The 24,003-nt window shown below is 40.8% G+C and overlaps 1 protein-coding gene across 1 annotated transcript in view; it reads left to right on the top strand.

Annotated features, from left to right (window-relative positions):
• Nucleotides 1-1,007: 1,007 nt before the first annotated feature.
• Nucleotides 1,008-24,003, top strand: part of pth1r (parathyroid hormone 1 receptor) — a 114,950-nt gene continuing 91,954 nt past the window's right edge. The window contains exon 1 of the mRNA XM_072570062.1: nt 1,008-1,177. Within this exon, the coding sequence (XP_072426163.1) occupies nt 1,103-1,177 (75 nt within the window). The 5' untranslated portion in view covers nt 1,008-1,102. The remainder of the gene's footprint in view (nt 1,178-24,003) is intronic.

The following is a 24,003-nucleotide window of genomic DNA, read 5'->3' as shown; positions in this document are numbered from 1 at the left end:
GATATTGACTGCCAAGTGAAAGAAGTCGCTCAATAGATTCCAGCAGGAGTCAGGAAACCATCCCGTGGTGAGAGACTGGAGATCATTGCATGTTTGAGGAGGGACTGCGCTGGAGAGCCATTCTATTACATTTTTAAAATATTTCTTCCTCTCCCGCCTCCCCCTCCACACACAAGCTCAATCGCAAAGTTGTGTGGCTACTCCAACCATTGGAAAGTCACCCTTTGGACTTCCTCAACTGCAACACACACACACACACATAATAGACAGAGAAGTGGCCATTATTTCACTTGATTCTATTCTTCCTAGGCTCATCACAGCTGGTGTGCAAGAGAACTGAGAAAGACGATTGGAGAGCCGTCGGGAATGTTGAAACTAAATATACGTGCGTGTGAATGTGTGTGTGTGTGTGTGTTATATTTGAAACTATTTCAAACAAAGTTGAAAGGACCTTTCTTTAAATAGAACTCTCAGTTGACAGGACTTTTAAATTGCTGGCCAATTCAGGAAAAAAAGTGAACTGCTCTAAACTCACGAGAACGGGAAAGTGACAGAAAGTGGACGTTGAAGCTGACATGAAACTGAACGCGGTGATATTCACACACTGATGTTTTCTTCCTCGACAAAATCCTGGAACCGTGAGGTGGAAACTGCAGAAAGGCGCCTGATGTGACAACACAGTAACCGCTAGCCCAGGGTTTTAATTCCTTTCTTGTCATTGGGGAAGATCCAAGGGAGAACAGACTGGGGGATGGTATTAATGAGCGACTTAAATTCTATCATATGGATGTGATTTTTTTTTTCTCTCTCTGTTGTTGCTCTGTAACCAGAATTCACAGAAACTCAGAAATCAGCTCAGCACACTCCGCTCCCTCCACAACTGAGGGACGAAAAAGTTAGCGAGCGTTTCAATTGGACTTTGGTTTTGTTGGGGGTGGGTGGTGTAGTGTGTGGGGGTGGGTTGGGGGTGGGCTTTGGGGGACGTGTTGGGACGGACTCGAGGATTCGATGCTGCCGCCGGTGAGGGGAGAGAGTTTCAAACAAGCAATTTGAAAAGTAGATGAAGAGGAAGGAGGTGGGCTGACATCACCCAGTACCAGACATGGGAGCCGCCACTGTCTCCAGCAGCCTGGGATTGCTTCTATACTGTTCGGTTCTCAGCTGTGTCTATGCTCTGGTGAGTGTGTTCTTTGCCTGTTTGACTGACATGTGTCCCGAATAGTTTACCGGGTTATTCCTGCTCGGACGGACACATCACATATTTCATATTTACACCTTCTGGTGTTGTATTAGGTCTCTGTGTTATGGGTTATTTCTGTAGGATGGATCAATTTCTGTAGGATGGAGTGAGAGGCAAACTTACAGGTTGGTCGTTCTCATTTCCTAAATCATATGCTACATATTTCCCATATATGAGCGTGATCAATATAGTTGGGCATATACCATAGGTTTCACTGGCAGCAGTGTTTATATTTATGCAGATTTATGCGCAAACTCTTTTTATCCTTGTTTCAGTATAAGCTCATACAATACATATATACAATGCTAGCATCGGGATATGCTATAAAAGTTAAAAGCTTTGCTCCACTCCATATAACAGATAGAGAGACCACCTCTCTCTCTCACTCCATACATACACTTTCCTTTGTGTTGTCTGTGTTTACAAACACACATATGTGGTGTGTCAGCATACGCTATATACAATATAGCAATCAGCTGCATGATTTCACTGGCAACACATTTGCTCGTTGGACCTAAGCATAACTATAACTCCAGCCCTGTAACCACACTGACACTGAGCTAATGAGACTGAATTCTGCTCCATATGAGTATTTTTGCACATATGGATCTGTCTGACCTTCCCATCCATACACCCCTCTGAGATCTCTGTCCTCCTCAAATTCTGGTCTCCTGCAGATCCCCACTTTCTATTATTCTATTATTATTATGCTTTCAGATGGCAATGTCCTAGTTTTTAAAAATCTGCTCTGAATACTCTCTGGGCTTTCTATTTCTTTCTTGTTTTATCCTTAAAGCCCACCTCTTCATTGAAGCATTTTGGTCACCTTATTTCTTTATGTGGTTTGACTTTAACTTTGGTCGAATAGAACTCATTTAATGTGCCTTGGAACATTTTGACTATATTGAGCTTCATAAAGAAGAGCTTTACAAATGTTAAATAGATGTTGTGTCTTTGTGTGTATGAGTTTCTGACTCTGTGCGTGTTATATATTGTCAATGAATATTTTTCCAGCAGTAGAGTTTGCATTGGAAACCCTTACTTTTCCTGATAAATATTAATGTCATTCTAGATCCCAGCGTGCCTCTATATTTACCGATGATATGGAAGTTTGGAGGATTCTAAACATTGAAGAGGACAATGTAGAATTTTAAAAGGACATAGACAAGTTGATGGCATGGGAGGATAAAGGGGAGATGAAGTTCAATACAGAGAATTGTGAGTTGATGCATTTTGATAGAAAGAGCACGGAAAGGTAACAATGAATAAGGGGTACAATTCTACCAGGGGTGCACCAGCAGATGGACCTGGGTGGAGATCATTGAAGATGATAGGACAGGTGAAGAAAGTGTTTTAACTTTTTTAAAAGGAACACTGAGTACAAGAGCAATGAGCTAGTATATGATACTTGTTAGACCTCAGCTGGAGCATTATGCATAGTTCTGGACACCACATTATAGGAAAGATGTGAATACATTGGAGAGAGAGAGAGAGAGCAGAAGGATGGTTCCAGGGATGGGAAACTTCAGGATAGAATGCAAAAGGTTGGGAATGTTCTCCTTGAAGGTAAGAAGACTAAAATGAGATTCCGATAGAAATTTTCAAAACCATGAGGGGTTTGGATGGAATAAATGTTCCAGCTCATAAAAGAACCAAGAATGAGAGGGCACAGATTTGAAGTGATTTGGAAAAGAGACAACTGCAATGTAAGAAAAATGTTTTTGTCACAGCAAGTGGTTCATGTCTAGAAACACTGCTGAAAGTATAATGGAGGTAGGTTCATTGAAGAGGGCATGGGGTGATAATTAGAAGAGAAAATAAATTCTCCAAGATATGTGGAAAAGGCAGGAGAATGGTGTTAAGTGATAATGCCTGGAGAGCTGGTGCAAACACAATGAGCTGAATGGCCTCCTGTGCTGTAATGCATCTGTCATTCTGTGATGTGTGAATATATTTCATTGTGCATGACAGAATGTGAGTCTGTGTGAGTGTGTGTTTCTCAACGAATCTGCCTATACCTGTGTGAACAAAAACATTTTATTCCTTTGCCGGTCATCTTTAATTTACACATTCTGGTTACTGACCTCTGGCCAGTTCAAACTGTTTTACAAAAAAGTGAAACATTGTCATCATTTTAACAATGAATTGAGCTTCTCTGATTTAATTCTTTAAGGGCTCAACAGGATAGATGCAGGAGGCATGGCTTGGGTCTAGGACAAGGGGACAGAGTCTTATTATATGTTGCAGGCCATGAGATCTGAGGTGAGAAAGAATTTCTTCAGTCAGACGTGGTTCTTTATAATTCTGTGCCCTCGGATGACTGTAGAAATTCAGTTGTTGGATATGTTTGAGCCTGACATTGATAGATTTCTACAGATTAAAAACACGAAGGGATATTATGATAATGCAGAAAAAGTTAGTCAGTGAGACCTCATTGAATGATAGATAGGCTCAACTGCTTAAATGGACCAACTCCTAAACCTATTTCTTATGTTCACAGAATTACAGAATTTTTACAGTGCATATGGCCCATCACGCCTTATACGCTTTCTGTTTACTTGTTTTTGCCATTTCCTACCTTCCTGCCCACCTGCACACACTGATTGTGGGTTCTACAGGCACCCCATGCCCCACTCCATCCAGTAATTCACCTGCGTGGCCAATCTCCATTTGAGAGTGCAGACTCAATCTGTTGACCATAAGGGGTAGTTGAGGTGGGGTAGGGTTGGTGGGGGTGAGGGGAGTTGGTGTTGGGGTTGCTGCAGGGAAGGTGGGGGTTGCTGCAGGGGAGGGGGGTGGTGAAGGGCCACTTCAGAGTTAAATGGCTGCACTTAATTCTGTCCTTGTGCACAAAAGCATGCCTTTCTCCTAGCTGTAAAGCAGCAAGGAAATCGATTGTTTTGTTCACTTGCACTTTTGTTCTGAGGATGATTACAGTTGAGATCAGTTGTGGATGTAATTTTTCCTCAGCAATAAGTGAATTCATAAAAACCTGCCTTTATATAGCACGTCTTATGACTTGAGGACACCCAAGCTGCCTCAGATTCATGAAAATACATTTGAAATGTAAGAGCAACCAATTTGTGTACAGATAGGTCCCACCAACAGCAATGAAATATTAAAAAAACACACAAATAAGCTATTTTCATGATAATGATGGATATATATTAGTAATGACAAAAGGATTTTTTTTCCTTTTAATAGTTTCATGGAATATTTTAAGCGCAATCAAGACAGTAGATGATACAATTTAATGTATCATGTAAAAGTCAGTGCCTCCAACACTACAGCACTCCCTCAGCGCAGTGTGGAATCTGATACTTGCATCCACAGGCTGTTGAATCAGTGGTGGGAGAGCTAACAACTAAAGTGTCAGCTCACACAAAATATATAACCTTTGGCAAGCAAGTTATTGAGATTGTCAGTGTTGTAGGAGAGAATGAGGATTGATTTTGACAAATAAATGATAAAGAATAATGCAAACAGTGAGAGGACAGAGGGAGGCCGTTTTTATGAGCAATATTATTAGAAACCTAATTTTGTGCTTAAGTTTAAAGAAGGAAAATAAAAATTAAATCAATACCTTAACCTTGAAACTCAAGAGGGCAAGTTAGAAACTGTTAAAAAAAAGATAAGCCACAGAATCTTGGATAAATTAGCAGCATTGAAGAAGGCCATTCAGTCCCACTTGTCACTTAATCTCTGTTAACCTCATCCTTTCCAATCTTACCTAGTAAGTAAACCACTGACACACTCACGCCCTAACCGCTTATCATCCCTGCAAATATTCTGCTAAATTTCCTCTCAGGGGCTTTCACAGCTTTCCAAAATTATCATGACCAGAACTCAACACAATACCTTAGCTGGTATTGCCTTCAAGCTTTTCTTTATTTATTCACAGGAAGCAGGCATCACTGTTTAGGCCATCATTTATTGCCCAACCCTAATTGCTCAGAAGGCAGTTGACAGTCAACCACATTACTATGGGTCTGGGGTCACATGTAGGCCAGACCAGGGAATGTTGACAGCTCCCCCCCCTAAAAGACACTAGTGAACCAGATGGCTTTGTCCCAACAATCAATTCATGATCATTATTAGACTCTTAGATGCAGATTTTTATTGAATTCAAATTCCACCATCCACCATGGCAGGATTTGAAGCCAGGTCCCCCGAACATTGCCTGGTTCTCTAAATTAACAATCCACCAATAATGCTACTATGCTGTTGCCTTCCCATTTGCCCATTCAATTTCATTTTGAAATCATTGGTGAGTTCCATTTCTATTACATTATTGGCAGTGCAGTCCAGATCATTATCACCCACTGCATAAAAACTGTTCTTATTCACATTCTTCCTGTATCACTTGCCCAAAACATTTAATTGATTTCCCCTACCTTTGTACTATCAGCTAATAAATCAAAACAATTTTCCTTGTCTCTCTTATCAAAGCCTTTCATAATCTTGTGCACAAGTCTCCCCTCAGTCTCTTTTGGTCTATAGAGAACAACCATAGCCTTTCCAAGCTAACCTTCTATGTCAACTATTGACACCTTCATGTCCTAACCCACTATCATCGCTGGAACTATTCTGCTAAGTTTCCTGCTAAAGGGCAGCATGGTGGCTCAGTGGTTAGCACTGCTGCCTCACAGCGCCAGGGACCTACGTTCGATTCCAGCGTTGGGCTGTCTGCGTGGAGTTTGCACATTCTCCCCATGTCTGCGTGGGTTTCCTCCCACAGTCCAAAGAAGTGCAGGTTAGGTGAATTGGTCATATTAAATTGCCCATAGAGTTAGGTGCATTAGTTAGGGGGAATGGGTCTGGGTGGGTTACTCTTCGGAGGGTTGCTGTGGACTAGTTGGGCTGCAGGGCCTGTTTCCACACTATAGGGAATCTAATCTAAATTTTCTCTCAGGGATTTTCATACCTTTCCAAAATGATAGTGACCAGAACTTGAGATAATACCTTATCTGGTGTCTAACCAGAGACTATAAACGTTCCATATAATGTCTCTGCTTTTGTACTCAATGTCTCTATTTATAAAGTCCAACATTTCTTATGCTTTCTTAACTACTCTCTCTGTCCCCTTTAAAGATTGATGCTTTGGCATCCCAGGTCCCACTGTTTGTTTACACTCTTTAGACCTCTATCATTATGTTTATACTGCCTCTCCCTATTCCTTCTGGCAAAATGCATCACTTCAGGCTTTGCTCCATTAAGTTCCATCCGTCACTTGTCTACCCATTCTGCCAGCTTTTCTCTGTCCTGTTACATGAAATTCATTATTGTTGTCAGTGTTTGGCACTGTCCAAATTGGGTATCATGGCTAACTTTTCAAATTTTAGTTTACATTTCAAGATTCAAATCACTTACATATTACAACAATATCAAGCATTAATATTTGAGGAGTACCACTGTCCACCACCCATCAGTCCAATTAACCCTTATCTACAAGAACTCCTGATTCACGCTTGAAGTTCAAGTCCCTTATCACACTAATTTACAAAAGGAATTTGCTAAACCCATGATAAAATATACGCTGACTTTTCTTTGGATTTGGATTCGCAGATGCCAACAACCTTGCGATATATTTTTAACTTAAGCACATTTCTGGGCTAATACTTTTGTGAGGTATTGAGGGATTGCTGAATCTTCAGTGGTGCTAACTGTCGAATGTTTGTCGTCTCAGGTGGAAGTAAGAGCTCCCGTGGCACTGTTGAAAAATGAGCAGTGAGACAGAGAAAAACACCAGCGGATGTCGAAATAAAATTGGGATTCCTGGAAATACTAAGCAGCAATGGTCGCTTCTGCGGAGAGTGAAAAACTGAGTTAGCATTTTAGGTTGATGACCTGTCTCTAATTCTGACAAAAAGGTCATTGACCTGAAATATCAACCTCTGTTTCGGTCTTCACAGATGCAGCCAAAACTACTGAGTATTTCCAGTGTTTTGTTTTTGTTTTAGAGCAGCAAAATCCTTGCCAAAATTCCAAAACAGCTCACACCACACATATGCAGCAACATCACCCAGGAATTTATTTTTCTGTTAGAATTCACTGAGTTGGAGTCTTTTTGGAACAGTGTCATTTACACCTTTGTTACCTGACTAGACCAACAATTTCTTTGTCGGACCTCTGTCCTCTCTAAACTGAAACTCGCTCACATCGCCCACATCCCAGGGTAGTACAAAATAAAACATGCCCACCTCCAGCCCACACAGTGCAAGTTTCTGGGATGGATGCTTGACGTGAGCCTGTCATGCCACTGGCTAAATCCAGCAGCAGTGGTGAGGTGAAGTGTTTATGTTGTCATTAATTGGCCACTTAAGGCACTCCACTTGCCCACTGTGGGCTGGTTGACAACTCCTCTCACACTGCTGATAAAATTGAGGCAGAAGCAGGTGGGCAGGTGGACAAAATGCCCATATGGCATTTTATGAGCCACCAACCAAATTTCAAACTTGCTGCCAGATTGTGTAGAATCTAGCCTTGTTTTTAATATCTTTATATATATATATATGTGTTTGTGTGTACATTGTGTACATTTATGTGTATGTGGTGTGTCTGTTCTGTGTGTATGTATATACATATGACTACATTTGTTCAGATATGAGGTGAGAACAGGATTGTCTGGAATGCTACTATTGTAGTCTCACTCTCTGTGTCGAAGCAAATGGGAGTATTTGAATGAGATGCTGCAAGGGTGGTGGAACCCACGGCAGCAAACAGCCAGCAGCTAAAGGAGGAGAGCCAGTATGAAAAATGACCGGTTGAGAACAGTGAGAGAAAGCAAGGTGCTTATGGCTGGGAGGGAAGATAATGGTGAGAATACACCTTCAGTGCAAGAGACAGCACCTTCAGGAGTGAGAGGGAACCAAAATAGAAGAAGAAAAATATGAAACAAATCACCAATGACTGGCAGAGAAATGTAAAGTGTTTACAAGATGTTTAAAGTGCCATGGCATTTGTCTGGTGATGACTGCGGTGTGTCGGCCGCTTTGGTCTCTGGTTCAGATTTCCCTCTGCTGGTTTAATTACTCAGAAAAATGGCCCATTGTAATTTTTGCTCGATTCAACCCTGTTATATTTTTAGAACCCAAAGTTAGTCGTCCTTTGAAGCCTGGTGCAGTGGGTTTTTAGTTCTGTAATTCCAGATGTCCTGTGGAATTCACATGCCTTTTAACTCTCCACTGACAGTTCAAGTGGTTTGTTAGGAGTAAGGGGCTGTTTGATCCGACGGGATGTTCTTTCAGAAGTTCTCTCAGCACTGTATTTGCAAAGGCTGGGACCCATGCAAGCACCATGAACACCCAGCTCTTTTTACCAGCTTGGAGGTCCCTCGCATCGCTAGCTGTCAATGCTTTAGATACCTTCTCCCATTCCCCTTGATGGTGGCTAAACCTTCAGTCTTTTCAATCCTAAGCTCTGGATTTCCCTCCTTAAACCTCTCCACCTCATTCCTTTCCTTTGAGATTCTCCTTAAAACTTACCTGTTTGAACAAGCTTTTGGCCACCTACTTTAATATTTTCCTCAGTTTTTGTCCTGATTATGGAATGCCATGAAATGTCTTACTAGAGGAAATGTGCTATATAAATGCATGTTGTTGTTAACTGAACTCAGCAGAAGCAAGATCATATCATAATAGGGATAGGATTAATGTGTATGGGTAGAGGTGAAAGCAGGAAGTTGGCAGTAGGTAATGATGCCCATTTGAAGAGCTGGTGCACCGGCTTGATGGGCTGAGTGACCTCCTTCTGCACAATAACCTGTCTGTGATTCTGTGTCTGAAAGCATGAAGTCGTAGGTGTCAGTATTCCTATGACATGCAAGAGAGGAATAAAGCATGTTCACAACTCAAACGAATAGCTACATATGTGGATCATCTAACCATTTGTTTTGAATGAAGGGGAATCCTGTGAGGGGAACGCAAGCAAAGTGTTACACATCAATTCGATGGCAAAGGGTGACCTTTTTGTGAAGTACAAATGGGAATGATTGTTCTAAAAAGTTGCTTCTGAACTATTCATACCTGAAGTTTTGTTGGTATGAGTTATTGGAGCAAGTTCCTGACCATTGGTACATTTTTATCTTAAATAGTTTGGAACCAGTGTTAATCCACATAGCTCATAAGTTATAGTACTGATCCAGCTTATTTATATAAATTGATCCCCAACTTAGGTTCAGACATAAGCTGGGGATCAAAGCAATTTTCAGTTCCCAACCATGAGTAAAAGCGACTGGAAGATTTCATGTGAGTGGAATGGAACAGTTTTGAAGGTAAGTGTCACAAAAGTGACAAAACACTGAAAACCTTTGTAAAGCTTCAAAGGGAATCTCAACCCATTAGCATCCATTTCTAAGAGCAAAACATCTGCTGGCAGATGCCACAAAGACATCCAATTACCAATCTCTGCCCACTTTGCAGATGGTATGAGAGGGAAAAACAGCAAGTGAGAGAATGATTCACAGAGGTGGAAAGGAAATTTCATTACAATAGTAACTAATGAAATATTAAAACTGCCCAATCACTAGTAGTAAAGTCTTACAGTAGGGTTGCTTTCTCAACAGAGAGAGACAGTTGGTATTGGCTTAACCTGAGGGTCACCATGCCTCAGGCAAGGGGCAGGAAGAGCCCTTTATGGTAACCTTAGCTAGTGTAGGAACTGAACACACATTGTTGGTATCTGCTGAGTTCAGTTAACAACAACATACATTTATATAGCACATTTTCTCTAGTAAAACATTTCACGGCATTCCATAATCAGGACAAAAACTGAGGAAAATATTACACCAGCTGTATAGCTAACTGACCCCCAATAACTAATAGCAATATTTGTGAGACTTATTCCTTTCAGAGATTGCAGTAATACAATAACCTATAGTCTAACTGGAATTATAGGTTAATAGCCTGATCTGTAATGAATGATGTTTCCACAAACTGAATGGTGGCAGTTTAGGAAAAAGGTGAGGTGCATCGAGTTGGGTTTCATGGTGGAACAGTTGCTGAAGTTTGGCATGCAGGTGCAGCAGGCAGTGAGGAAAGCTACGGGTATGCTGGCCTTCATAGTGAGAGGATTTGAGTACAAGCATAAAAATGTCTTGCTGCAGTTATGCAGGGCCATGGTGAGACCACACCTTGAGTATTGTGTGCAGTTTTTGTCTCCTAGTCTGAGGAAGGTCATTCTCGCTATTGAGGGGGTCCAGCAAAGGTTCACCAGACTGATTCCCGGGATGGTAGGACTGACATATGGAGAAAGACTGGATCGACTGGGCTTGCATTTGCTGGAATTCAGACAAATGAGGAGAGAATCTCATAAAATCCTGATAGAACAGGATGGGCTAGATGTGGGAAGAAGGTTCTGGTGCTGGGCAAGTCCAGAACTCGGTGTCACAGTGTAGGAATAAGGGGTAAGCCATTCAAGACAGAGTTGAGGAAGAATTTCTTCACTCAGAGTTGTGAAAGCTGTTGGGGCCAGTTTGTTCGATAGATTCAAGAGGGAGCTGGACATGGCCCTTGTGGTTAAAGGGATCAAGGGGTATGGGGAGAAAGTGGGTGTGGGAACTCAAATTACATGATCATCCATGATCTTATTGAATGGTGGTGCAGGCTCAAATGGCCTCCTCTTGCACCTATTTTCTATGTCTCTATGTTTCATATTCCAAAACACGGTAGCCATTTGGCATTTTTATATTGAAATTACTGTCAGAATCCCCAAATACTTTCAACACGGCTCAAGTTTCTGCCTTGGACTCTGGCTTGGACACAGGTTGTGCATACAAGAGGCAGTTGGCGGTGGGAAACTTCAATCAGATATGATCTAAACATGGAATTAAAATGTCAAAACCAGTTGATGTAGCAAAACCTGACAGAACCAAGAGAGTTTTGTAAAAGTTGTTCGTGAGATCTAGGTGTTGTGGGGTCAGCCATCATTTATTACCCATCTCTAATTAGCCTTTTGAGAATTTGGTGGTATGTTCCTTTTGAACCTCTGTAGCGCAGATGTAATATGATGTATATATCTTTATAACACTGCTTAGATGGGACCACGTTTCTCATAAAGCCCTTAATGTAGCTCATTGCCAAAATTTCTGAACCACTCTCTGGGCTCAGACTCAATAAAATATTTTTCATAGAAGTTACAGCACAGGAAGAGACCTTTTAACTCTTGGTGCTTCCTCATGATTCAATCTCCTGGTCAATATGAATTAGGAGCAGAAGGAGGCTATTTGGCCCCTTGAGCCTGCTGTGTTATTCAATAAGATCATGACTGATCTGCTCATGTATTGAATTCCACATTCCCACTTACCACTGATAATCCCTGATTCTCTTGTGCCGAAACACAATCCATTGATCTCTGTTTTAAAAGCATTCAATCACCCTGCCTCGGAGTTCCAAAGTTATGTAACCCTCTGAGACTAAAAACAATTCGCCTCATCTCTGATCTGAAAGGGTGACTCCTACTTTAAAAGGTCTGGACTCAGCCAGAAGAGGGAACATTGTTTTTAAAGCTGGCTTATCAAGACTATTCAGGGTCTTAATAATCCAATCAAATTGTCCCTCATTTTTATAAATTCCAGTGAAACCAAGCCAAACAAAACAAACAGAGCCCACTAACCTTTCTTCATAAGACAACCTGTTCATTCCAGGTATCGGTCTACTTAACCTCTGCGGAACCACCTTCAATGAATTTACATTCTTCCTTCGAAAAGGAAACCAAAACTAAGCACAGCATTGAAAAATGTTCAATTCCTGTCATAATAAAAGTTAGCATTCTTAACCATTTGTTGCACACGGGTACTAATACCTTGGAGCTGAAAATGTTGCTGGAAAAGCGCAGCAGGTCAGGCAGCATCCAAGGAGCAGGAGAATCGACGTTTCGGGCATGAGCCCTTCTTCAGGAATGTGGAAAGACTTTCCTCATTCCTGAAGAAGGGCTCATGCCCGAAACATCGATTCTCCTGCTCCTCAGATGCTGCCTGACCTGCTGCACTTTTCCAGCAACACATTTTCAGCTCTGATCTCCAGCATCTGCAGTCCTCACTTTCTCCTACTAATACCTTGGACTCATGCACTAGTACACCTAGATCCCTCTGCACATCAGGATTCAGTTGCCATTCCCATTCCTTTTTGAGATAATTCTCCATCTTTTTATTCCTGCTGCCAAAGTGATCAATGTCACATTTTCCCACAATATATTTGTTAGAGTTTTGCCCACTATCTATATTGGTTTGCAACCTCCGATGTCCTTACACAAAAGAACATTGATATCAACCTTAAGTTTACAGTAGAAGGTTCGACAGTAATCTAAATAGGAAGAGAGTAAAGAAAGAGAATGTGGGTCCTCTAGTGAATAAGGGCGAAGAAATGTTATTTGTAAATTTAGAATTTTGTTCCCCTCATCTAAGTCATTTACACCAATTACAAAACCTTAAGCCGAATCCCCAGCACAGACCCTACTTGTAAACTCCATCCAATCGAAAAAGACCAGTTTATGCATAGTCCCTGTTTTCTGTTTCTTGATGAAGAGCTTATGCCTGAAACATCAACTCTTCTGCTCCTCGCATGCTACCTGACCTGTGCTTTCCGAGCACCATTCGCTTAGCCTCTGTTTTCTGCCAGCCACCTGGTATATCACTCCCTTTACCATGTGCTTCAATTTTGCACAATAACTTTTATGTGGAGCTTTGTCAAATGCCTGTTAGTAATACAAGTAGAGCACATTAATGGACTGTCCCTTATCTGTCAAACAACTCCAATAAATTGATTAAGCATAATTTCCCTGTCATAAACCATGCTGACTTATCCTAATTACCTTGAATTTTAATAAATACCCAGATATAGCCTCTTTAATGATCAATTCTATCATTACCCCATGACAGAAATCAAAGTAACTGGTCTATAATTTCTTGTTTGCTGCTTCCCTCCCTTTTAAATCAAAGGGTTATATTTGCCATTTTCCAGTCTGAAGGAACATTGCCAGAATCGAGCAAATTATAGAAATTAATACTAATACATTTGCTTCATTAGCACCTTGTTTATTGCTCTAAGCTGATGTCCATGAGGACCCAGGGATCCAGGCACTTGTTAGCCTTCAGCTCCATCAGTTTTCTCAATATGACCGGTTGTTAATTTCACCAAGTGAAATTCATTCTTTATTTGACCTAACTTATAACTATTACAGGAATTTTCTTTGTATCCTCTGTACTGAAGATAGAAGCAAAATATTTTTTCATGACACCTACCATCTGTGAATTATCTACTTTTAATTCCCCATTCTCATTCTCGAGAGGAGCAACATTTACTTTATTTATTCACTTCCTGTTTAGACACCGTTAGAAATATCTATTATCAATTTTTACATTTCTAGCTAGCTTCCTCTCATACACTAATTCCTTCCTTCTGATTAACCTCTCAGTCATTCTCTGCCATTCTTTACAATAATTGTTATTTCTCTTTTTAAAATATTTATCCCATTACATTTGTTCTAGTTTATGTTTCAATAGTTACTTGTGATGAAGGATCCCTCAGTCCAAAAGGTTCACTGCAAAAACTTTTCATCTACTTTTGCCTTAGTCATCTGTAAATATAACCACCAATGATGAGCATTGGTGAAACTGCATTTGGAGTACTGTGTACGGTACTGGGCACTATTCTTATTGAAGGATGCATTGGAAACGGTTCAGAGAAGGTCAACCAGACTAATACTTGGAAACAATTCTGAGAAGGTTTATTAGACTTAATACTTGGAATGAGTGGATTACCTTATGAGGAAAGTCTAGATAGGTTATGCCTGTATCCTCTGGAGTTTAGAAGATGACTTTGTGGAAACACATGAGAGGACTTGACTGGGTGGATTTGAAATGATATTTCTTCATGTAGGAGAATCCAGAATTAAGAGTCATAGTTTAAAAATAAGTGGTCATCAATTTAAGAAAAAGATTAGAGTTTTTTTCTCCAGAAAGTTGTGAGACTTTGGAATTCCCCTTTTCAAAAAGCAGTGGATCCATATTTTTATCATATATATACATTTTTAACAGAGAGGTGGTTATATTCATGATCACCAAGGGATGCACAATTATCAGGATATGTAGGAATGTAGAGTAGAGGTTGAAATCAGATTGAAGGATAGAGTAAGCTTGAAGTACTAGTGAAGTGACCTACTCTTGTTAATTGTTTGTATGTTGTATGTATGTTTGAGGTTGAGGACATTAGATGAGAAAATAAGAATACAGAGTTTACTGAGGATAGTTATACAAAGAGTTTGCACTAGTGGGGAAGATGAGGATATTGAGTGACTAGAACAGAAGGATTAGATTTTTATTCACTCGTGGGATATGGGGGTCACTGGCTGGGCCAGTATACCCTTGAGACGGTAGTGGTGAGCTCACGTCTTGAACCTTCTTGAACAGTTCATGTGCTGTAGGTTGACCCACAATGCCATAAGGGAGGTATATCCAGGATTTCGAACAAGCAAAAAGTGAGGGAATGGCGATATATTTCAAAGTTATGATTGTGAGTGGTTTGGATGGAAACTTGCAGGTAATGGTGTTTCCAGGTATCTGTTGCCTTTGTCCTTCTTTATGCAAGTGATCAATGTTTGAAGGTGATGTAGAAAAACCTTTGGTGAATTTCTGCAGTGCATCTATAAGTAGTACACACTGCAGTTACTGAGTGCTGTTAGTGAAGGGAGTGGACGTTTGTGGACATGGTGCCAAACAAGTAGCCTATTTTGTCCTGGATGGTGTCAAGCTTCTTGATTGTTGTTGGGGTTGCTCTCATTCAGGCAAGTAAGGAGTATTGACTCATGTTTTTCACTTTTGTAGATTGTGGACAGACTTTGGGAGTCAGGAGATGAGATACTCACTGCAGCATTTCTAACCTCTGACCTGCACTTGTGGCCACTGAATTCACATGGCTCGCTCAGTTCTGTTTCTGGTCAATGGTAACCCTTAGGATGTCAATAATGTGGATTCAGTGATGGTAATGCCACTGAATGTCAAAGAACATTGATTAGATTGTTGTTTATTGTACATGGTCATTGCCTGGCATTTGTTTGGTGAGAATATTATTTGCAGTTCCAACCTGGATATTGTCCATGTCTTGCTGCATTTGGGCATGGATTGCTTCTGTAACTGGAGTCATGAATGGTGATGAACATTGTGCAATCATCGGCAAATAATCCCACTTTGATCTTATGATGGAGGAAAGGTCATTGATGAAGCAGCTAAATATGGTTAGGCTGAGCATCCTGAGGAACCCTTGTATAGATGCCATGGCAATAAGATGGCTGACCTTCAACAACGACAGTTATCTTCCCATGTATCAGTTATGACTCTAAACAGTGGACAGTTTACGTCCTGATTCTCATGGACTCCAGCATTGGTAGGGCTCCTTAATGGCACACTCAATCAAATGCAGCCTTGATGTCTAGGGCAGTCCACTCTCACCTCATCAGCAATTGTGACTTACCACTACAGGGAACCAATGTAGGTCAGCGATGGATGAATGAGACTTGCTGGCAGTTAGGATATGGGAAATGGATACTTGATGACATCAAGTTTATGGAGAGTGTTAATGGGGAGACCAAACAGTACATCGTTAGAATAACTGTAATGTAAGATAACAAAAGTATTTCCTTTCCCTCTTCCATTAACAAATCGTAACTTGATGATTCCCAATTTTCAGTCTCTCTCGCCCTCTCATTCCTAAACCCCTCTGTGCCATTCTCCACCCTTCCAGTCTCTACTCCCTCATATCTTCACCCCATCTCTAGTTTCAGAACCATCAGTTTACTGCCTATCTTTCCTACATGTATCTGAGGCTCAATTCAATTACGTACTCATTCTATCCACCTTGAGCTTCAGGCCACCGGCCATTGTCTCTGCTCATTCTCTTACATACAGTCTAACACCTTTCCGCCCTTTCCAGCTTCTTCCTTTCTTTCCCTTCCTCAGAATTCCTGTTGTTTCTGCATCAGCTGGTTTCATTTCTGGTCTCTCCTAATTGTAGATTGTTACTTTTTGGTGGGCATATGATGTAAGTATTGGGTGATCTCAGAAACATGGTTTAGGTATCGAGTGATGTTGGAGACATGATTGAGTTATTGGGTGATATCAGGGACATGATGTAGGCATTGCGTGATATTGGTGGCATGATGTATGTATTGGGTGATACTGGGCATATGATGTAAGTATTCTGTGATATCGGGGATATGATGGCAGTATTGAGTGATATTAGGGATACGATGGAGGTATTGAGTGATGCTGGGGACATGATTGAGTTATTGGATGATATCAGGGACATTATGGAGATATTGGGTGATATTGAAGATATGATGAAGGAATTGGGTGGTATGGGGACACGTTGGAGGTATTGAGTGATACTGGGGATATGATAGAGATATTGAGTGATGTTAATGACATGATGTAGATATTCTGTGATATCAGGAATATGATGGAGATATTGGGTGATATTGGGAACATGAAGTAGGTATTGGGTGATATTGGGCATATGTTGGAGGTGTTGGATGATATTGGGGATATGATGGAGATATTGGGTGACATTAGGGACATGATGCAAGTATTGAGTGATATTGGGGACATAATTGAGTTATTGGGTGACATCAGGGACATGATGGAGGTATTGGGTGATATTGGGGACATGATGGAGGTATTGGGTGATGTTGGGGACATGCTGTATGTATTAGGTGATATTGGCCATTTGCAGGTTTTTTTGTGGTGGTACCTTGTGATGCCAGAGTGTGAGGCATTCCTGATGAAGGGCTTTTGTGCAAAACATCGATTTTCCTGCTCGTCAGATGCTGCCTGACCTGCTGTGCTTTTTCAGCACCACACTCTCAACTCCAATGTCCAGCATCTGCAGTCCTCACTTTCTCTTGTGAGGCATAGTGGCCTAGGTTTACTATTCTCTCAAAAAAAGACATTTTCAAGGAGGTGTATAAAAGGAGGAAGAGAAGCAAAGTTTTTGCAGAGGGGATGACAAGTAACTGTCAATTATCACAAGTGAAGAAGTAAGCGAAAGCCACTATCAATAGTCAAGGTAAAGGTTGCAGAGATTGACTGGAAGAAGACTGTGGGCAGATTGAAAAGAGAAGGCCAACATTTGAAGTGTAATGTGATAGGGACTTGAGGAATTGGTGTAGATCAGGGGAGGGTGCTGATTGGCCTTATTGGACACAGTAGGTCCCTTGTGTCTATCTGCTACACTTGCTCCTCAGGCTCTGTTTACCAGCAGTAGCAATAGAAATATTTATAGAGACGAGGTTGTTATTATTGGAAGACATTCAAAAAGTATTTCTGTGCTGTGAAGATTTACCTATGTGAAATGTTTGGCCTTTGCACACAGGATGGGAGGATCTATTACGTTGTTCTGAATAATATTTTCACATAGGGTTAATATAATCCATGGTACTTTTAATATAGATTGGGGTGATGTGGGGTGGTATTATTGCTAGAATATTAATCCAGAGGCTCCGATAATATTCTGGGGATCTGGGTTTAATTCCACTGCAGACAGTGCAATTTTAATTCAATAAAAATCAAGAATTAAGAATCTAATGATGATCATCAAACTATTGCTGATTGTTGGAAAACCCATCTGGTTCACAAGTGTCCTGTAGGGAAGGAAATGTGCTGTCCTTAACTGGTCTGGTTTATGCGTGTCTCTAGACCCACAACAAGGTTGACTCTTAACTGCTCACTCAGCAATTGGGGGTGGGCAATAAATGCTGGCCTAGCCTAAGACTTTAAGATCCGATGAATGAATTTAAGAAATACCCTCTCTTCAATAGGAGCTGTAATAATGTGGAAATCAGAGTCACAACTTTTTCACATATCACTTTCACCCAATCAAAAATTGTTGCACAACAGCGCACAAATTATTGAAATTTGTAGGATGGTTATCAGAATGGTTAATGAAGCATATGGCCCCAGAGCCTTGTCAATAGGGCATGGAATACAACAGAAAGAAGGTAATGATAAATTCATGTAAAACACAGATTCTGCCTCAACTTGATTATTGGGATGTATTTTATACTCCTTCAATGCAGATTTGAAATGGGAACTTACAAAATCCAACTGATGGCTTTCTGGCCTTCTATCCATTTGTCTCCAACCTGTACAAAATTCTGTAGGAGCTGGTGTGGAGGGGTCAGATCACAACTAAGGTGCTTTTATTATAGATTGGGGTAATGTGGGATTAGATGTGGCAATGGCTTAGTGGTATTACTGATAGAATACTAATCCAGTGACTCAGATAATACGGGGGAAATTGAGGCCCTTTAGTGATACATTAATAACCAGTAGAGGGTGTCATCCACCACTGCCACTATTTTATCTGCAACTTTAACTGTGTGTTTTTTTTTGTCAGGCAAGGGTGAGGTCTGCTTTGTAGGTTCACAGTATCTGTTGGAGACAATTGATAGACCACACTTTCCCCTATGCTTACAGACTACCAATCCCCTTACTTGGACTTGTCAGCCTAACCCTTCAAACATTACTGCCACTTACTCTATCCATGATCTCCGCAGAATCATAGACTTCTCATGGTGCAGAATGAGGTATTTTGGCCAATTGTGTCTCCAAATGAACATCATGACTTAGTGCCATTCTCCTTTCTTCTCTCCATACATTTGTACAATCGGCCTAAATTTTCCCAGGCACTGGACAATGTATGCTTTGGCGAGAATGTTGGAAGAATTGTGTCAACATCGGTAATAATGAGATTCCCAACCTTGAGAGAAAAGAAAATTTTAACCAATTGTTGAATGATGAGATGAGATTCTCTCCAGTGATTTGTCTGAATCCATTAGCACGTGTCAGTATTATATCACCTTGCTTTGTTAATGTGCAGTTTCCCATTTTCCCACTCATTTGGGAGAAACTGGATGGTGACAATTCTAGACGTGAAAGTCAGAGCAATGTACAGGCAACTCCAGCTCACTGATTCGTCCTTTAGACCTCCATCATGGACACCAGGCATCAAAATCAGGGTACATTCATGGACAGTGACTGTGTGACCCACCATTTGTCAGGATTCCAGTTCCCTGTCGACAAAGTGTGTTGCCAATTTTCCTCTGTCCAACATGTCTGAGGAAATTGGTAGGGACTGTGCAAGGCACCTGCGGACTCCAACACTTGACTGAGTGTATGGCTGGACTTCAAAGATGATACAGGTGCTAGGAATCCTTGGAGTTCATCCTGTGACTGACACTTCCACTCTCTTGCAGTGAGTGGGAGAATAAGATAATAGGGGTGTCATCGGGGCATGATGCATGGGTAATCAGTGTTTGGCAAGACAATGTGAGATTATGGAGAGAAATCCTCAAAAAAAAACTCAACAGAAACTTAAACGAAATTAACAATTAGCCCCAAATTCTGGCAAAATTCAGCCCATTGTTTCTATTTGAATAATGCCCTCTTGAATTCCTCAAGGTGAACCTATCTCTATCACGTTTTGAAGCAGTGTTTTCATATCAGAACCATTTATTGTGTGAAAAGATTTTCTGCCAAAACACGCTTGTTTCTTTTGTAAAGCAATTTATTGATCCTCTTGTGAATGGTAATACCTATTGTATTCAGACCCTTCATGAGTTTTAACATTTCTATCAGATCTCTTCTCAGTCTTCTTTTCTACAATGAAGACAGATTCATCCTCTCCACTCTATCCCCATCGCTGAAATTTCTCACCCCTCGAATCAGTCTTTTAAATCTCTCCTGCACTCTCCCACTGTGTTCAGATTCTTCCTATCCTGCAGTGCACAGAAATGTGCATAATACTCTACCTGAAATCTCATAAGTGTCTTATCCAAGTTCAACATCATCTTCCTGCTTTTGCAGGATGGTTTAGGGTTTATTTGCTGCTGTCTTCACTTGTCCTGCCACCTTCAATAATCTGTGCATGTATTTAGCAAGTTCTCTTTGCTCTAGCACACCCTTTAGAATTGTACTCTTTAATTTATCTATTCACGTTCTTCATACCAAACTACATAATCTCATACTTCTTTGCTTTAAACTTCATTTTCCAACTATCTGCCCATTCCAACAACTTGTCCATGCACTTTTGTACCAACCTTTTTGTTCTGTGGGTAGTCCCAGCAGTGGCCGTTGCTCCCAGATGGTGTTGCTGAGATGGAATAGCTTTTCCAGCAACACATTTTCAGCTCTGATCTCCAGCATCTGCAGTCCTCACTTTCTCCATCATGGAATATCAGGCCATCTAATTAGATTGTAGTTCTTTGGTGCAGAACCTCACTGTCTGAGGGATGGAAATCTTGCCTTTAGCCTATAAACTGACAATTAACTGCTAAATGAATGCAGGAAATACATTTATTCCCTGGATGGGCTCTTCACTGATTTATTGTGTGTGAGGTGTCATGGTGGAAGTGGCTAAAAGCACGCTGTCTCGTAAAATCTAATCCAGGGCATCCATTACATGCATGAAACTTTAGGAAGGATGTGAAGGCGTTGGAGTTGGTGGCCAACATATTCAAGAGATTGTTTCCAGGGATGATGAACTTCAGTAATGCTAAAAGATTGGAGAAGTTGGGGGCCATTATTGTTGGTGAAAGGAGGTTGACAGACGAGGTAGTACTGAGGAAGTGGGGAGGCTACAGAAGGATCGAGACAGGTTGGGAGAGTGGTCCAGGAAATGGCTGATGGAATTTAACGTGAGCAAGTGCGAGGTCTTGCACTTTGGCAAAAAGAATATAGGAATGGACTACTTTCTAAATGGTGAGAAACTTAATAAAGCCAAAGCACAAAGGGATCTGGGAGTGCTAGTCGAGGATTCTCTAAAGGTAAACATGCAGGTTGAGTCTGTGATTAAGAAAGCGAATGCAATGTTGTCTCTTATCTCAAGAGGGTTGGAATATAAAAGCAGAGATGTACTACTAAGACTTTATAAAGCTCTGGTTAGGCCCCATTTGGAGTACTGTGTCCAGTTTTGGTCCCCACACCTCAGGAAGGACATACTGGCACTGGAACGTGTCCAGCGGAGATTCACACGGATGATCCCTGGAATGACAGGTCTAGCATATGAGGAACGGCTGAGGATACTGGGGTTGTATTCGTTGGAGTTTAGAAGATTAAGGGGAGATCTAATAGAGACATACAAAATAATACATGGCTTTGAAAAGGTGGATGCTAGAAAATTGTTTCTGTTAGGCGAGGAGACTAGGACCCGTGGACACAGCCTTAGAATTAGAGGGGGTCATTTCAGAACGGAAATGCGGAGACATTTCTTCAGCCAGAGAGTGGTGGGCCTGTGGAATTCATTGCCACGGAGTGCAGTGGAAGCCGGGACGCTAAATGTCTTCAAGGCCGAGATTGATAGGTTCTTGTTGTCTAGAGGAATTAAGGGCTACGGGGAGAACGCTGGCAAGTGGAGCTGAAATGCGCATCAGCCATGATTGAATGGCGGAGTGGACTCGATGGGCCGAATGGCCTTACTTCCACTCCTATGTCTTATGGTCTTATGGTCTTATGGATTTGATAGATTTCAAAATCATGAGGGGCTTGACAGAGTAGGTAGGGAAGAACTGTTCCTGGTGATGGAAGGATCGAGGATCAGAATGGCACAGACTTAAGTTAGTTGGCAAACGAAAGAATGGTGTCACGAGGAAAAACCTTTACACGCAGCATATGGAATGCACTGCTCGGTTGGATAAAGATCAACTGAGGTTTTTGAAAGGGAATTGGATTGTGATCTGTAAAGGAAACATTTGAAACGTTGTAGGGAAAAGACAGAGAAGTGGCACTAGGTGAGTTGCTCCTTTCGAGGCCCAGCGCTGATTGACTTTCTGTAACTATTCTGTGATTCTATGCATATGACTTTCTCTGTGATTGACTGTCACCCTAACATTTAGGGCTGCATTTTACTGCTTTCTATGAGTCAAGCTTTAAGACCAGGAGAGCACGTAAAATTTGTTGAGCGATCAGTTCATTGTCTTCCCATTCACAAAAAGAAGAATTCATGGGCCATTGAAGCTAATTGGACCAAATAATTTTATAGTGCCTGCATTATAAAATGATCACAGCCTAGTGAGGAAGCTATTCAGTCTACTGCTTCTGTGCTGGCTCTATTGGTTCCACCCACTTGTCCTTTCCCCGTATGTGTTCATTCATTTCTTTACAGGTGCTTATCCAATTCCCATCTGAAAGCCAAAATTAATTCTGCCCATGTATATCTAAGGTAATCCTATATATTCTGAAATTGTGACCTTGGGTTCTAAATTTCCCAGTAGGGAAACAATTTTCCAAGTCTGGCAATTCCTAAAAATATCCTATATGCTTCAACAAATCAACTATCATTCTTCTAAACTCCAGGGAATGCAAAATTCATTTTCTATACAATCTTTCCCTGGAGACTTATCCCAGGAACCAAGAGAGTGAACCTTCTTTTCTTCCTCTCATGGCAAGTATGTCGTTGAGTAGGGAGGCCAAAACTGTGGACAGTACTTCAAGTGTAACCCCTCCAATGCCTTGCATAATCATAGTAAGACTTCTTTATTCTAATACTCCAAACACTTTGTAATAAAGACTAACATACCATTTCTCTTCTAACTGCTTGCAGTACCTGAAAGTTAACTTATTCTCATTCATATACACAGTCAGCTAGGCCTCTGTCAATGTAGCCATTTTTCAGACCTTGCATATCAAAAATATCCTTTTTTAAAGTTTTCCTATAGAATTAGATTCCATCTGTCATATTCACTCAGCCAACTTGTTTATATTCCTCTGCGATCTCTTTGTGTCAGCTTCCGTTTTTACTTTCCCATCTGGCTTTATATTGTCAGCAAACGTTGATGCCTTGTGCTCAATCTACTCATTTAACATACATTGTAAACAGGTGAAGCCCAAGTTCTGATCTTTACTGGATCTCATTAGTTACAGGCTGATTTATTACTAGCTTCTTTTCTGTCCATTAACCAATCTTTAATTCGTACTAGTATATTACCTCCAATTCCAGGAGTTTTACTTTTGTGTGATTACTTCTTGTGTGGAGCCTTTTTGAATATTTTTTGAAATTCAAATACATTACATTCACTGATTTTCCATTATATGTCTTGTGAGTTACAAGGTCAAAGAACTCTAACAAATTGGACACAATTTCCCTTTCTCTCAAATCACTGTATTTACTCTGTTTGATCATATTATAACTCCTTTAAGTGTCATGCCATTGCTTATAATGGATTTTAGCATTTTGCCAACTGATGTTAGGTTATCCAGGTCAAGTTTTCCTGCTTTGTTAACTCTTCCTACTTTTTGAAGTAACAAGTAAATCTGGTGAATTAAGACAGTTGGGATTTTTGAACAAATTCACAGTTGCAGGCAGATTTTTGTTTTCTTTATTCCTTAAGGTGATTGGGTGTCACTGACAAGGTCAGCAATTGTGGACAATCTCTATTGGGTAAAAACAAATGACTGCAGATGCTGGAAACCAGAGTCTAGATTAGAATGGAAAATCACAGCAGTTCAGGCAGCATCCGAGGAGCAGTAAAATTGAAGTTTTGGGCAAAAGCCCTTCATCAGGAATACAGGCATGATGAAAGGCTTTTGCCCGAAACGTTGATTTTACTGCTCATCGGATGCTGTCTGAACTGCTGTGCTTTTCTAGTACCATTCTAATCGAGACAATCTCTATTGCCCTTGTATTAATGGTTTGCTGGCCTATTTCAGAGCCTAGTTAAAAGTGAATCATATTGCTGAGACTCTGGAGTTACAGATAGATCAGACAAGTTAAGATTGG

Source organism: Chiloscyllium punctatum, chromosome 5 (assembly GCF_047496795.1).
Source record: "Chiloscyllium punctatum isolate Juve2018m chromosome 5, sChiPun1.3, whole genome shotgun sequence".
Classification (NCBI taxonomy): domain Eukaryota; kingdom Metazoa; phylum Chordata; class Chondrichthyes; order Orectolobiformes; family Hemiscylliidae; genus Chiloscyllium; species Chiloscyllium punctatum.
The sequence above is the reverse complement of the archived record's forward strand: the minus strand, read 5'-3'. Positions and strand labels throughout refer to the sequence as shown.